A 15,343-nucleotide genomic window follows, 5' to 3' on the forward strand; every position below is an offset into this window, starting at 1 on the left:
AACTCGGTTCATACAAACAAACAAACAAACATAGATTGAATTTTATATATATAGATTTTTTATAAATTTTATTTCTATGGGGAATGTTGTCAAAATTTTATGTCAATACAAAATCTTGTCAAAATTGTATTTTAATGGAAAATGTTGGCAAAATTTTATTTCTATAGAAAATTTGTGATGTACCTCTTAAATGGGGAGGAATATTTTGCAAAATCTTCCAAAACAGAAACAATTCTATCAATCTACCAATCACTAAAAAATCTACCATTTTTGGTAGAATTCTACCAAAGTGGTGCAGGGTATAATATAGGCGGCCCCGTCCGACTTTAGTCTTGCCTTACTTGTTGTTTTATGAATTTTGAAAAATTTTATTTATTCAATAAATATTCTTGAATTTTGCTTTTAAAGAAATATTTACAATTTTAATGACGATATTGTATGTCAACTGCAGTTTTGAATTTATATTCAAATTAAGAGAAACAAAAAAAAAAAACGTTTTCCACGAGATGTAAACATTAAAAATGAAACTCAAAGAAAGTTGTTCGTTTCACTTAAAATTATGTTCGCCCCTTTGGCAATTTAGCTTTCGTGATTACAATGAAATCAGGTTGACTTCATGTCAAGTACCATTTAACAAAGAACACAAAATAAAAAAATATATATACAACACAATACCAAATAATTTAAACAATAATTTTAACAATGGTAGAGTAATTTGTCAGAATTGTCATAAATATTAATTACTGTCATTAGTTCGTGAAGTAGGCTATCAAAAAGGCAAGTATATCTCGGGTCATTTCTACATAGTGAAATTTTTACAAAAAATTATATCCGTTTGCAGTTTTCAATATTCGTTTCTAAAGAAATGCTGCTTAAGGTAGCTATCGGTGATATTTTGTGGTTGTTTTAATATTTTTCATGTGTTTTCGTTTTGTTATTTTTGTGTACAATGAAATTGTTAAATAAATTAACTATGAAATTACCGCGATATCGTAAAAATGCAACTAAGCCTTTGGCAAATCAAAGACACTTGGTTAAAATCTATGATACCAGGTAAACTAACTATGACGATTATACTGCAAAAAAAAAAAAACAGGGTTTGATCAAGCAGAGCAGTTCAACCAGTACACTTCCCGAAGATAAATTTAAAGATTTTACCTATGAAGACTATATCAGATTCTGGATTTATATGAACCATATTTGTTTGAGTTTTAGAGGAATCATTACGAGTAACATCTCTTGTAAGTGTGCAAGAAATAACGTCTTGATTTGAAATCTTAAATCTGTAGATTTTCTCCCGAGAAGTAAAATCTGGAAATTTTACATTGAGTTTCAAGCAATTTTATGATCAGTGCGCCTTGTACACCTCCAAGAAGTGAAATCGGTCTATATGGGGGCCTTGCCAAATGGACCGATAAAAACTGAATCCGATACTCGTGTTTTTGTAAGCCTAAAATACCAGAATATTTAGAATTTCAGGCAAATCGGATAAACACTACGGCTTCTAGAAGCCCAAGAAGTAAAATCGGGAGATCGGTCTATATGGGGGCTATACCAAAACATGAACCTATACTCGCCATTTTTGGCACACTTCTTTATGGTCCGAAAATACCTCTAGATTTCCAATTCAAGCAAATTGGATGAAAACTACGGATTGTATAAGCCCAAGAAGTAAAATCGGGAAATCGGTCTATATGGGGGCTAAACCAAAACATGGCTGATAAGTCCCTGGTCTAACAAATAAAAATACATTTTTTTTTGTCAAATTTTCTATAAGTATACAATTTTGAAAGAAATTCTATAGGTATAAAATTTTCTATAGGAATAAAATTTTGACAAAAGTTTCTCTAGGAATATAATTTTGACAAACTTTTCTATAGGAATTTAACATTTTTTTCTAGGAATAAAATCTTGACAACATTGTTTCTAGGAATACAATTTTGACAAAATTTTCTATGGAGAAAAATGTTAACAAAAATTTTCTATAAAAATAAAATAAATTCTTTGGGAAAAAAATTTCCCCAGGAATAAAATTTTGATAAAATTTTCTGTAAGAATAAAATTTTGACAAAATTTTCTGTGGAAATAAAATTTTGACAAAATTTTCTGTAGGAATAAAATATTGACAAAATTTTCTCCAGGAATAAAAATTTTACAAAATTTTCTGTAAGAATAAAATTTTGACAAAATTTTCTGTAAGAATACAATTTTGAAAAAAATTTCTATAGGACTTAAATTCTGACAAAATTTTCTATAGGAATAAAATGTTGACCCAATTTTCTATAGGAATTTGACATCTTTTTTTCTAGGAATAAAATCTTGACAAAATTTTCTGTAAGAATAACAAAAATTTTCGATAAAAATAAAATAAATTCTGTGGGAATAAAATTTTGATAAAATTTTCTCTAGGAATAAAATTTTGATAAAATTTTCTGTAAGAATAAAATTTTGACAAAATTTTCTGTAGGAATAAAATTTTGACAAAATTTTCTCTAGGAATAACAATTTTACAAAATTTTCTGTTAGAATAAAATTTTGACTATATTTTCTGTAAGAATAAAATTTTGACAAAATTTTCTGTAAGAATACAATTTTGAAAAAAATTTCTATAGGAATAAAATTCTGACAAAATTTTCTATAAGAAAAAAATGTTGACCCAATTTTCTATAGGAATTTGACATCTTTTCTTTCTAGGAATAAAATCTTGACAAAATTTTCTGTAAGAATAACAAAAATTTTCTATAAAAATAAAATAAATTCTGTGGGAATAAAATTTTGATAAAATCTTCTCTAGGAATAAAATTTTGATAAAATTTTCTGTAAGAATAAAATTTTGACAAAATTTTCTGTAGGAATAAAATTTTGACAAAATGTTATCTAGGAATAACAATTTTACAAAATTTTCTGTTAGAATAAAATTTTGACTATATTTTCTGTAAGAATAAAATTTTGACAAAAATTTCTATAGGAATAAAATTTTGACAAAATTTTTAATAAGAATAAAATATTCATAAAATTGTCTATAGAAATTAAATTTTGTCCAAATTTCTTATAGAAATAAAATGTTGAGACAATTTTCTATAGGAATTTGACATCTTTTTTTCTAGGAATAAAATTTTGACAAAATTTTCTCTAGGAATAAAATTTTGACCAGGAATAAAATTTTGACAAAATTTTCTCTAGGAGTAATATTTTGACAAAAATTTCTATTGCAAAGAAATTTACAAGTTTTTCCATAAAAATTCAATTTTGATAAAATTTTGGATAGAAATAAATTTTTGACAAAATTTTCTATAGAAATCAAAAACTGAAAAATAACATTTTGTTTTTGGTAGTTTTTGGTAATTTTTATACCATGCGCCACACTGTGGAACAGGGTATTATAAGTTAGTGCACCTGTTTGCAACACCCAGAAGGAGACAAGATAGACTCATGGTGTCTTTGGCAAAAATGCTCAGGGTGGGCTCCTGAGTCGATATAGCCATGTCCGTCTGTCCGGAGGGGGGGGGGGGGGTATATTAACTTTGTCATTCCGTTTGTAACACATCGAAATATTACTCTAACATAAGACCCCATAAAGTCGTCCGTCTGTTGAAATCAAGCTAACTTCCGAACGAAACAAGCTATCGACTTGAAACTTGGCACAAGTAGTTCTTATTGATGTAGATCGGATGGTATTGTAAATGGGCCATATCGGTCCACTTTTTCGGATAGCTCCCATATAAACCGATCCCCAGATTTGGCTTGCGGAGCCTCTAAGAGAAGCAAATTTCATCCGATCCGGCTGAAATTCGGTACATAGTGTTAGTATATGGTCTCTAACAACCATGCACAAAATGGTCCACATCGTCCATAATTATATAACAGTTTGGCTGATAAGTCCCCGGTATAACAAAGAAAAACACATTTTTTTGTCAAAATTAGTTTTTATTATTCAACATAGTTCCCTTCAAGAGCGATACAACGATTATAACGACCTTCCAATTTTTTGATACCATTGTGGAAGTACTCCTTCGGTTTTGCCTCAAAATAGGCCTCAGTTTCGGCGATCACCTCTTCATTGCAGGCAAATTTTTTCCCTGCGAGCATCCTTTTGAGGTCTGAGAAAAGTCGCTGGGGGCCAGATCTGGTGAATACGGTGGGTGGGGAAGCAATTCGAAGCCCAATTCATGAATTTTTGCCATCGTTCTCAATGACTTGTGGTACGGTGCGTTGTCTTGGTGGAACAACACTTTTGTATACCCTCCTCCATAGGAAGGGGGTATATTAACTTTGTCATTCCGTTTGTAACACATCGAAATATTGCTCTAAGACCCCATAATGTATATATATTCCGGGTCGTGGTGAAATTCTGAGTCGATCTGAGCATGTCCGTCCGTCTGTTGAAATCACACTATCTTCCGAACGAAACAAGCTATCGACTTGAAACTTGGCACAAGTAGTTGTTATTGATGTAGGTCAGATGGTATTGCGAATGGGCCATTTCGGTCCACTTTTACGTATAGCCCCATACAAACCGGTCCCCCGATTTGGCTTGCGGAGCCTCTAAGAGAAGCAAATTTCATCCGATCCGGCAGAAATTTGGTAAATGGTGTTGGTATATGGTCTCTAATAACCATGCAAAAATTGGTCCACATCGGTCAATAATTATATATCCCCAGATTTGACCCCCGGTGCCTTTCGGAGAAAAAAAATTCATTCGATCTGGTTGAAATTTGGTACGTGGTGGTAGTATATGATATTTAACAACCATGCCAACCATGCTATAGAAATAAAATTTTCAAAAAATTTTTTATAGGAATAAAATTTTAACAAAATTTTCTATAGAAATAAAATTTTGACAAAATGTTCAATAGAAATAAAATGTTGACAAAATTTTCTATAGAATCAAAATTTTGGTATATTATTTTTTGCTCGAGTGGCAACCATGATTATGAACCGATATGGATCAATTTTTGTGTGATTGGAGATCGGCTATATATAACTATAGACCGATAAGGACCAATTTTGGTATGGTTGTTAGCGGCCATATACTAACACCACGTTCCACATTTAAACCGGATCGGATGAATTTTGCTCCTCCAAGACGCTCCGGAGGTCAAATCTGGAGAACGGTTTATATGGGGGCTATATATAATTATGGACCGATGTGGACCAATTTGTGCATGGTTATTAGAAACCATATACCAACACCATGTACCAAATTTCAACAAGATCGGATGAAATTTGCTTCTCTTTGAGGCTCCGCAAGCCAAATCTGGGGATCGGTTTATATGGTGGCTGTATATAATTATGGACCGATGTGGACCAATTTTTGAATGGTTGTTAGAGACCATATACCAACACCATGTACCAAATTTCAACAAGATCGAATGAAATTTGCTTCTCTTTGAGGCTCCGCAAGCCAAATCTGGGGATCGGTTTATATGGGGGCTATATATAATTATGGGCCGATGTGGACCAATTTCTGCATGGTTGTTAGAGACCATATACCAACACCATGTACCAAATTTCAGCCGGATCGGATGAAATATGCTTCTGTTAGAGGCTCCACAAGCCAAATCTGGGGATCGGTTCATATGGGGCCTATATATAATTAGGGGCCGATGTGGACCAATTTTTGCATGATTGTTAGAGACCATATACCAACACCATGTACCAAATTTCAACAAGATCGGATGACATTTGCTTCTCTTTGAGGCTCCACAAGCCAAATCTGGGGATCGGTTTATATGGGGGCTATATATAATTATGGACCGATGTGGACCAATTTTTGCATGGTTATTAGAGACCATATACCAACACCATGTACCAAATTTCAGCCGGATCAGATGAAATATGCTTCTGTTAGAGGCTCCACAAGCCAAATCTGAGAGTCCCTTTATATGGGGGCTATACGTAAACGTGGACCGATATGGCCCATTTGCAGTACCATCTGACCTACATCAATAACAACTACTTGTGCCAAATTTCAAGTGGATAGCTTGTTTCGTTCGGAAGTTAGCGTGATTTCAACAGACGGACGGACGGACGGACGGACATGTTTAGATCGACTCAGAATTTCACCACGACCCAGAATATATATACTTTATGGGGTCTTAGAGCAATATTTCGATGTGTTACAAACGGAATGACAAAGTTAATATACCCCCCATCCTATGGTGGAGGGTATAAAAATATTCAATTACAAAATTTATTTGGTGCAATGAATTTTTTAATTGAAGCATAAATCAATCACAACTATTAATTGTATTAATTAATTTTTACTTATCAATGAATTAATTTTTCAATTGACTTCGGTGATTGATTAATAAATTAAAGGCTCCTCTATACAAAACCGATCAAGAACTGAATTGATTCATATATTAAGATTTAGTCTGGTTTCTTTGTTTAACAATGTGGCAAAACTTTTTAACATTTGTTAAAAAGTTTTGCCACAGTCCAAGTAATTCGATTGTGGATGACAGTCTTTAGTAGAACTTTCTATGCCATCCTTTGTGAAGGGTGCATTAAAGATTCGGCCTGTCCGAAACCTTGAATCTACCCTTCACCTTCACCCTTAAGCTTTGATCAATTCTCAATTTCTCAATCTAATCGACAGCTCTGCACATCAGAATGTTGAACTCAAGTCATCTCCTTTACAAAGGTCTGGTAGTCTACGTCTGCAGGTCATCAGTGATTGTGACCATTTCAATTCGTCGTCGTATACCACAAAGACAGATAGAAGAAATGGGGAGCATTATATAGAGAAACCACCAAGTAAGTTTTCTGGCTGGAATGAATTTAATTAAATTATTTATGGGAGCAATATCAAAGGAAGGTTATTGATTTTTTTTATTCTGGTTATTGTTGGTTTTTTTTTTTCTATCTTTCAGATTTTTATAAGAAATCTATGAAGAATAATTTTTCATCTGGGGGACATTTTCATGAAGCTGTTGGAAGAAGTAGGTATAAAAATTAAAATATATTAATAGTACTATGCAAGCATAGTTATGCTATTGGTAATAATTATTAAAAAGATCCCTATGGGAAAATTTCTCCAAGTTGCTCCTGACGGATCTATCACAGGACTGGTACCGATAATCTAGTTTATTGCAATTTTTATACCCTGCGCCACACTGTGGAACAGGGTATTATAAGTTAGTGCATATGTTTGTAACACCCAGAAGGAGACGAGATATACACATGGTGTCTTTGGCAATAATCCTCAGGGTGGGTCCCTGAGTCGATATAACCATGTCCGTCCGTCCGTCTGTCTGTGAACACATTTTTGTGATCAAAGTCTAGGTCGCAATTTAAATCCAATCGCCTTCAAATTTGGCACATGTTCCTAATTTGGGTCAGAACAGAACCCCATTGATTTTGAAAGAAATCGGTTCAGATTTAGATATAGCTCCCATATATATCATTCGCCCGATATGCACTAATATGGACCCAGCAGACAGAGTTTTATACCGATTTGCTTGAAATTTTGTACAGACATAACACTTAGTCGTATAGTCAAGTGAGCAAAATTTGATTCAAATCGGTTCAGATTTAGATATAGCTCGCATATAAATATATCTTTCGCCCGATAAGGACTAATATCGTCCTAAAAGCCAGAGTTTTGGCCCAATTGGGTTGAAATTTTGCACAGGGAGTAGATTAAGCATTGTAGCTATGTGTGCCAAATTTGGTTGAAATCGATTCAGATTTAGATATAGCTCCCATATATATCTTTCGTCCGATTTGAACTTATATGTCCACAAAAGCCAGAGTTTTGCCGTGATTTGCTTCAAATTTTGCACAAGAGGTACGGTTAATAGTATCGTTAAGTGTGTCAAATTTTGTTAATCGGTTCAGATTTAGATATAGCTCACATATATATCTTTCGCCTGATTTGGACTTATATGGTCTCAAAAGCCAGAGTTTTGCCCTGACTTACTTCAAATTTTGCACAAGCGGTACTTTTAACGATATTATTTATGTACCAAATAGGGTCAAAATCGATTCAGATTTAGATATAGCTCCCATATATATCTTTCGTCCGATTTGAACTTATATGGCCTCAAAATCCAGGATTTTGCCGTGATTTGCTTCAAATTTCGCACAAGGAGTACATTTAGTAGTATCGGTAATTGTGCCAAATTTGGTTGAAATCGGTTCGGATTTAGATATGGCTCCCATATATATCTTCCGTCCGATTTGCACTCATATGACCAGGGGGGTCAAGCTATACTCCCATTTACTTGAAATTTCGCATAGGTAGCAGAATTATTATTCTAACTATGGTTAGGTTAGGTTATGTGGCAGCCCGATGTATCAGGCTCACTTAGACTATTCAGTCCATTGTGATACCACAGTGGTACATGTCAAATTTAGTCAAAATCAGGTTCAGATTGTATATAGCTCCCATATATACGTACACCAGAGTTGGGGAAATATGGTAGACTGTTACACATTTTAGACCCATTTTCAATGGAAGTTTCCTCCAATTAACTGGATAGCGTTAGCCGATTTAAATTTTAATTCTAGAGATTTTGTAGAAGTAAAACAAGTAAGGAAAGTCTAAAGTCGGGTGGGGCCGACTATATTATACCCTGCACCACTTTGTAGATTTTTGATACCATATTACATCCGTCAAATATGTTGGGGGCTATATATAAATGTTTGTCCCAAATAACATACATACATTTAAATATCTCTCGATCTGGACAAAATTTGATAGACTTCTACAAAATCTATAGACTCAAAATTTAAGTCGGATAATGCACTAAGGTGGAATACAATGTTAGTAAAAACAAGTAAGGAAAGTCTAAAGTCGGGCGGGGCCGACTATATTATACCCTGCACCACTTTGTAGATCTAAATTTTCGATACCATATCACATCCGTCAAATGTGTTGGGGGCTATATATAAAGGTTTGTCCCAAATACATACATTTAAATATCACTCGATCTGGACCGAATTAGATAGACTTCTGCAAAATCTATAGACTCAAAATTTAAGTCGGCTAATGCACTAGGGTGGAACACAATGTTAGTAAAAAAATAAATATGGGAAACATTTAAATCTGAAGCAATTTTAAGGAAACTTTGCAAAAGTTTATTTATGATTTATCGCTCGATATATATGTATTAGAAGTTTAGGAAAATTAGAGTCATTTTTTACAACTTTTCGACTAAGCAGTGGCGATTTTACAAGGAAATTGTTGGTATTTTGACCATTTTTGTCGAAATCAGAAAAACATTTATATGGGAGGTATATCTAAATCTGAACCGATTTCAACCAAATTTGGCACGCATAGCAACAATGCTAATTCTACTCCCTATGCAAAATTTCAACTAAATCGGAGTTAAAAATTGGCCTCTGTGGTCATATGAGTGTAAATCGGGCGAAAGCTATATATGGGCGATATATCTAAATCAGAACCGATTTCAACCAAATTGAGCACGCATATCTACAATGCCAATTCTACTCCCTACTCCAAAAATTTCAACTAAATCGAAGCAAAAAGTTGGCCTCTGTGGTCATATGAGTGTAAATCGGGCGAAAGCTATATATGGGAGCTATATCTAAATCTGAACCGATTTCAAAAAATTTTGGCACATTTGACTACACTACTAATTGTACTCCTAGTGCAAAATTTCTATCAAATTGGGGTAAACTCTGGCTTCTGGGACCGTATTAGTCCAAATCGGGCGAAAGATATATATGGGAACTATATCTAAATCTGAACCGATTTCTTCCAAAATCAATAGGGTTCTATTCTGAGCCAAAACACATACTATTGTCAAATTTGAAGTCGATTGGACTAAAACTGCGACGTAGACTTTGATTACAAAAATGTGTTCGCTGCACGCACAGAAAAAACATGTTTGGACATGGTTGCCGCATCCATTTAATGCTTATTTAGAGTATGTAATTGTCGCGAAAACCATGTATTTTGTCTTTGTAAAAATAATTTTCGAGCGGAGAAAAATATATGTTGGCAATAAGCATTTAAATGGTTCTCAAATGCCGCAAACATGTTCTATTATTTAAATGATAGAATTTGAGACCATTATATGGTCAGGAAAATCATGTATCTGACCATTCAATTTTTTTACTTTTTTGCAGAGAAAAAAGTATTTTTATAGTTTACGTATAGACATGTCTACAACCATTACATGGCCATAAAGACCATGTACATTGTTTTCGTGACCATTTAATTTTTTAATTTTTTTGCAGCGACAAGAATTTTTTAAAAACATTGAGCAGGTACACACGATTTTCATTTTGCGCGTCAGTCGTGTGTTGATTGTTTCTTGGAATGGTCGGAGAATACGGAATTATTGTGTTTTGTGTTAATTTATTTATTCAGAAATGGCACGTGGTTTTATGTGAATACAAAAAAGGAAAGTGTAATTGAAAAAAATATACCTGGTTTTTGTTCTGCATTTTGATATATGGTATAATTTATTTTTATTTGCAGTTACATGATGTCTGCGTTTGTACATTTGATGGGCACGAAGTAAATATGGAATGATTACTTATTGTTGAAATTGAACCAAACTAGAGTGTGTAAAAATATGTGAAGTTTGCTTGCACGACATTATAAATACAAATAAACAATGAATTAGTTTATAAATAAATAAAAACAAATAAATAAAGTTGATTTTGTGTTTTCTTTTCTCAAGTGGTGTCCTTTTTCGACGACGAAAAAAGTTTTTTCATACAAATCAAAACATTTTAGGTTGTGACCATGTTCTTTTAACTAGAAGAAAAACATTTTTGACGAATAACATAACATTTTAGATCGTGACCATTGTCTTTTAATGGAAACAAAATTCTTTTTATCAATATAATAACATTTTAGATGAGGACAATTGTATTTTTCTTAGAACCATGTTCACTGAGCCAACATGGTTGCAGGTTAAAATGTTACATGGTCGCCGCAAAAATAGCTGCTATCATATTATTTTGCTCTTCGAATATGATTGTGGCAATCATGTTTCTTCTCTGCGTGTGACAGACGGACATCGCTATATCGACTCAAGAGCCAACCCTGAGCATTTTTGCCAAAGACACCATGTGTCTATCTCGTCTCCTTCTGGGTGTTGCAAACATATGCACTAACTTATAATACCCTGTTCCACAGTGTGGCGCAGGGTATAAATATAAGGCATACAAACAAGTGAATGCAGTCGAGAGAAATGCGTCCACTTTTTGTGCGTGAGTCCTACCAAACAATATCGTGCGTGAGTAAGATTTTTCCGTCGTGAGTGTGCGTGAGTAAAATATTACTCACGTGCACACCTCTAGTAAAAACAATTTTTATACCCATCACCATAGAATGGTGACGGGGGTATAATAAGGTTGTCATTCCGTTTGTAACACAAATCAATCAAATCTAGAGTTATTCTAGGACCTTAAGGCGGTGTGCCGAAAATGGTGAGTATCGGTACAGCTTTTGATATAGCCTCCTCATAAACCGGCCCTCCGATTTGAGGTCTAGATTCTAGAACTACAATTAAATGTGCTGAATATTGTGTGTATTCTTCCATGTTTTGGTATAGCCCCCTTTACACCGAACTCCCGATTTAACGCCTAGGGTTTCTAGAAATTGTAGTTTTTATCCGATTTGCCACAAATTGAAAATCTACTGGCATTTTAGACCCATACACAAAATTTATTTTTCCTAAAATTTCCCTAATATTCGTAGGCACTTCTTCTCGAGAAAAATGCGTTCACTTTTTGTGGATCCTATTTGGAGATTCCCGTGGAGGATTATATAGCAAAAATATTTCTTCGTGTATAACTCAGTTTTTGATATGTATGTGGCGCTGAAACGAATGGATATATTTTCCCTAACATTCTTGAGAGGTTGACTGAGACTGTTTCATGGGAACCTGTCTACTAAACTGTCCTAGGGCTCGTTCTTTGGAATGAGTTCAAGTCATGTCCTTAAGTGTAAATTTACCCTTTTATGTTAATAATAAAACGTGAGTGATCTCTTCCATATGGTTTGACCAGATCTGGGATTGCTCCTCACTCACCGGGAACTACTCCTGTACGGGTCCTGGCAATGATCAATTTCCTGTAGGGATTTTTATCACGAATATTTTGGGGAAAAGTTGCGATTTAATTTGAAAAACTTGGAAGAGCACTACCCGAACTCTTCGATTCCATTTTGATTTGAGTTTTCCCGTTTGCAACTTTAAATTTAATAAGAATATTTTTTAAATTTTATATAAATTCTCAGTAATTCCAAAATATCTCTCTTTTGTCCTCTTCACAGTTTTCGTTATAGCTGAATGTTTTACAATGATGCCAGTTCGTGGTGTAACGGCATCTCATCCACGTTATCTCTCCTTTTCATGGTGGAGTTTTCGTACTATCTATAGCATGGTCTTTATTGTATGCATGGTCATCGATACTATAATCAGCATCTATAAAATCCTCCATAGACCCATAACTTTCAATAACATTGGTAAGTGAAATTAAATGGATCACAATGACTAGCCAAAAAAAAAAAATACCGCTCACCTAAAATATTAAAAAAAAAAAATCCAATTCCAATAAAGTCTAATCGTATTTTCCATTTCATTTGATCCAATGCGGGATTGACCCAACCAAAAACAATGACAACTATAACAACAAGAACCATTGGCTTTCCGTTTGCCTATAATAATTGTGTGTCTGAGTGCTTTACAATTGGCTCGTAAATGGCCATCTTTAATGATGGAATGGCACAACATTGAGAGTGATTTGCCTTCGTATACATTGCTCAAGGAAAAAAGACAAATGGCGAAAAAAATTCGAATGGTATTTTTGGTGGGAATGATGATGTCATTGGGTGAGTATACAACGACATTCTCTAAGCTTCAAATATTAGCATTAACATTAGGAAGAAGATGAAGAAGGAAATTCTGTTGGTATGGGTCTAAGGATAAAAATACTTTTGTCTGTTTTTAAAGTTAAAGAAATATTTATGGATTTTGTTTTTTGTATCTCATATTCCACTTGTTTTGTCTGAAAATGTAATTTTTTATTTTAAAACTTTTCCTACATTTCTCTATAAAACGATAAAGTTTAGAGATAGGACAAATTTTAGGCCAATCATAAAAATGTGATGGTCTTGTGAGGCAGCTACATTTGCCACTCATTCTTTATAGTTTTCAAAAAAAAATCATTTGTATTTGTCAAGTATTTTATTATGCTTGAAAAGTCTAGAAATCTTTGAAAAAAATGCGTTTAATCCCCGAGTTTGGAAAAAAATTTCCTGCAAGCTACTTTGTAATTACTGAGCATAGTTACTTTGATTTGCGAATCTGGATATGTTTTTGTTTTTATACCCTCCACCCTAGGATGGGGGTATATTAACTTTGTCATTCCGTTTGTAACACATCGAAATATTGCTCTAAGACCCCATAAAGTATATATATTCTGGGTCGTGGTGAAATTCTGAGTCGATCTGAGCATGTCCGTCCGTCCGTCCATCTGTTGAAATCACGCTAACTTCCGAACGAAACAAGCTATCGACTTGAAACTTGGCACAAGTAGTTGTTATTGATGTAGGTCGGATGGTATTGCAAATGGGCTATATCGGTCCACTTTTACGTATAGCCCCCATATAAACGGACCCCCATATTTGGCTTGCGATTGCTCTAAGAGAAGCAAATTTCATCCGATCCGGCTGAAATTTGGTACATGGTGTCAGTATATGGTCTCTAACAACCACGCAAAAATTGGTCCATATCGGTCCACTTTTACGTATAGCCCCCATATAAACGGACCCCCATATTTGGCTTGCGATTGCTCTAAAAGAAGCAAATTTCATCCGATCAGGCAGAAATTTGGTACATGGTGTCAGTATATGGTCTCTAAAAACCATGCATAAATTGGTCCATATCGGTCCACTTTTACGTATAGCCCCCATATAAACGGACCCCCAAATTTGGCTTGCGATTGCTCTAAGAGAAGCAAATTTCTTCCGATCCAGCTGAAATTTGGTACATGGTGTTAGTATAGTGTCTCTAACAACCGTGCAAAAATTGGTCCACATCGGTCCATAATTATATATAGCCCCCATATAAACCGATCCCCAGATTTGGCTTGTGGAGCCTCAAAGAGAAGCAAATTTCATCCGATACGGCTAAAATTTGGTACATGGTATTAGTATATGGTCTCTAACAACCATGCAAAAATTGGTCCATATCGGTCCATAACTATATATAGCCGCCATATAAACCGATCCCCAGATTTGAACTCCGGAGCCTCTTAGAGGAGCACAATTCATCCGATCCGGTTGAAATTTGGTACGTAGTGTTAGTATATGGACTCTAACAACCATGCAAAAATTGGTCCATATCGGTCCATAATTATATATAGCCCCCATGTAAACCGATTCCCAGATTTGGTTTGCGGATCCTCTAAAAGAAGCAAATTTCATCCGATCTGGCTGAAATTTGGTACATGGCATTAGTATATAGTCTCTAAGAACCATTCAAAAATTGGTGCACATCAGTCCATAATTATATATAGCCCCTATATAAACCGATCCCCAGATTTGAACTTCGGAGCCACTTGGACGAGCAAAATTCATCCGATCCTGTTGAAATTTGCAACGTGGTGTTAATATATAGCCGATAAAAACCATGCCAAAATTGGTCCATATCGGTCTATAGTTATATATATCCGATCCCCAGTCACACAAAAATTGGTCCATATCGGTTCATAATCATGCTTGCCACTCGAGCAAAAATAATCTAGCAAAATGTTATTTCTATAGAAAATTCTGTCAAAATTTTATTTCTATAGACAATATTGTCGAAATTTTATTCCTATAGAAAATTTTGTCGAAATTTTATTCCTATAGAAAATTTTGTCAAAATTTATTTCTATAGAAAATTTTGGCAAAATTTTATTTCTGTAGAAGATGTTGTCAAAATTTTAATTCTATAGAGAATGTTGTCAAAATTTTAAATCTTTTGAAAATTTTGTAAAAATTTTATTTCTATAGAAAATTTTGTCAAAATGTTATTTCTATAGAATATTTGGTTAAAATCGTATTTCTATAGAAAATTTTGTCCAAATTTTATTCTATAGAAAATTTTATTTCTATAGAAAATTTTGTCAAACTTAATTATATACGTATTTATTTATTTATTTTGACTACGTTGTCTATATTACGGCGTTAGGAAGTTTTAAGATACCTTGTCATCGGCAAAAGTTACCGCAACCCAAGTAATTCGATTGTGGATGACAGTCTTCAGTAGTTAAAATTTCTACGCAATCCATGGTGGAGGGTACATAAGCTTCGGCCTGGCCGAACTTACGGCCGTATATACTTGTTCAGTTTTTTTTTTCAAATGCATTTATA

At 34.0% G+C, this 15,343-nt stretch overlaps 1 protein-coding gene across 1 annotated transcript in view; it reads left to right on the top strand.

Moving 5' to 3' along the window:
• The first annotated feature begins 868 nt into the window (after positions 1-868).
• LOC142235161 (gustatory receptor for sugar taste 64f-like) overlaps positions 869-15,343 on the top strand; it is a 28,640-nt gene continuing 14,165 nt past the window's right edge. Inside the window, exons 1-5 of the mRNA XM_075306419.1 lie at positions 869-1,053; positions 6,602-6,759; positions 6,876-6,944; positions 12,260-12,451; positions 12,623-12,817. Of these exons, the coding sequence (XP_075162534.1) occupies positions 950-1,053; positions 6,602-6,759; positions 6,876-6,944; positions 12,260-12,451; positions 12,623-12,817 (718 nt within the window). The 5' untranslated portion in view covers positions 869-949. The remainder of the gene's footprint in view (positions 1,054-6,601; positions 6,760-6,875; positions 6,945-12,259; positions 12,452-12,622; positions 12,818-15,343) is intronic.

This window comes from Haematobia irritans, chromosome 4 (genome assembly GCF_050003625.1).
Source record: "Haematobia irritans isolate KBUSLIRL chromosome 4, ASM5000362v1, whole genome shotgun sequence".
NCBI classification, from domain to species: Eukaryota; Metazoa; Arthropoda; class Insecta; order Diptera; family Muscidae; genus Haematobia; species Haematobia irritans.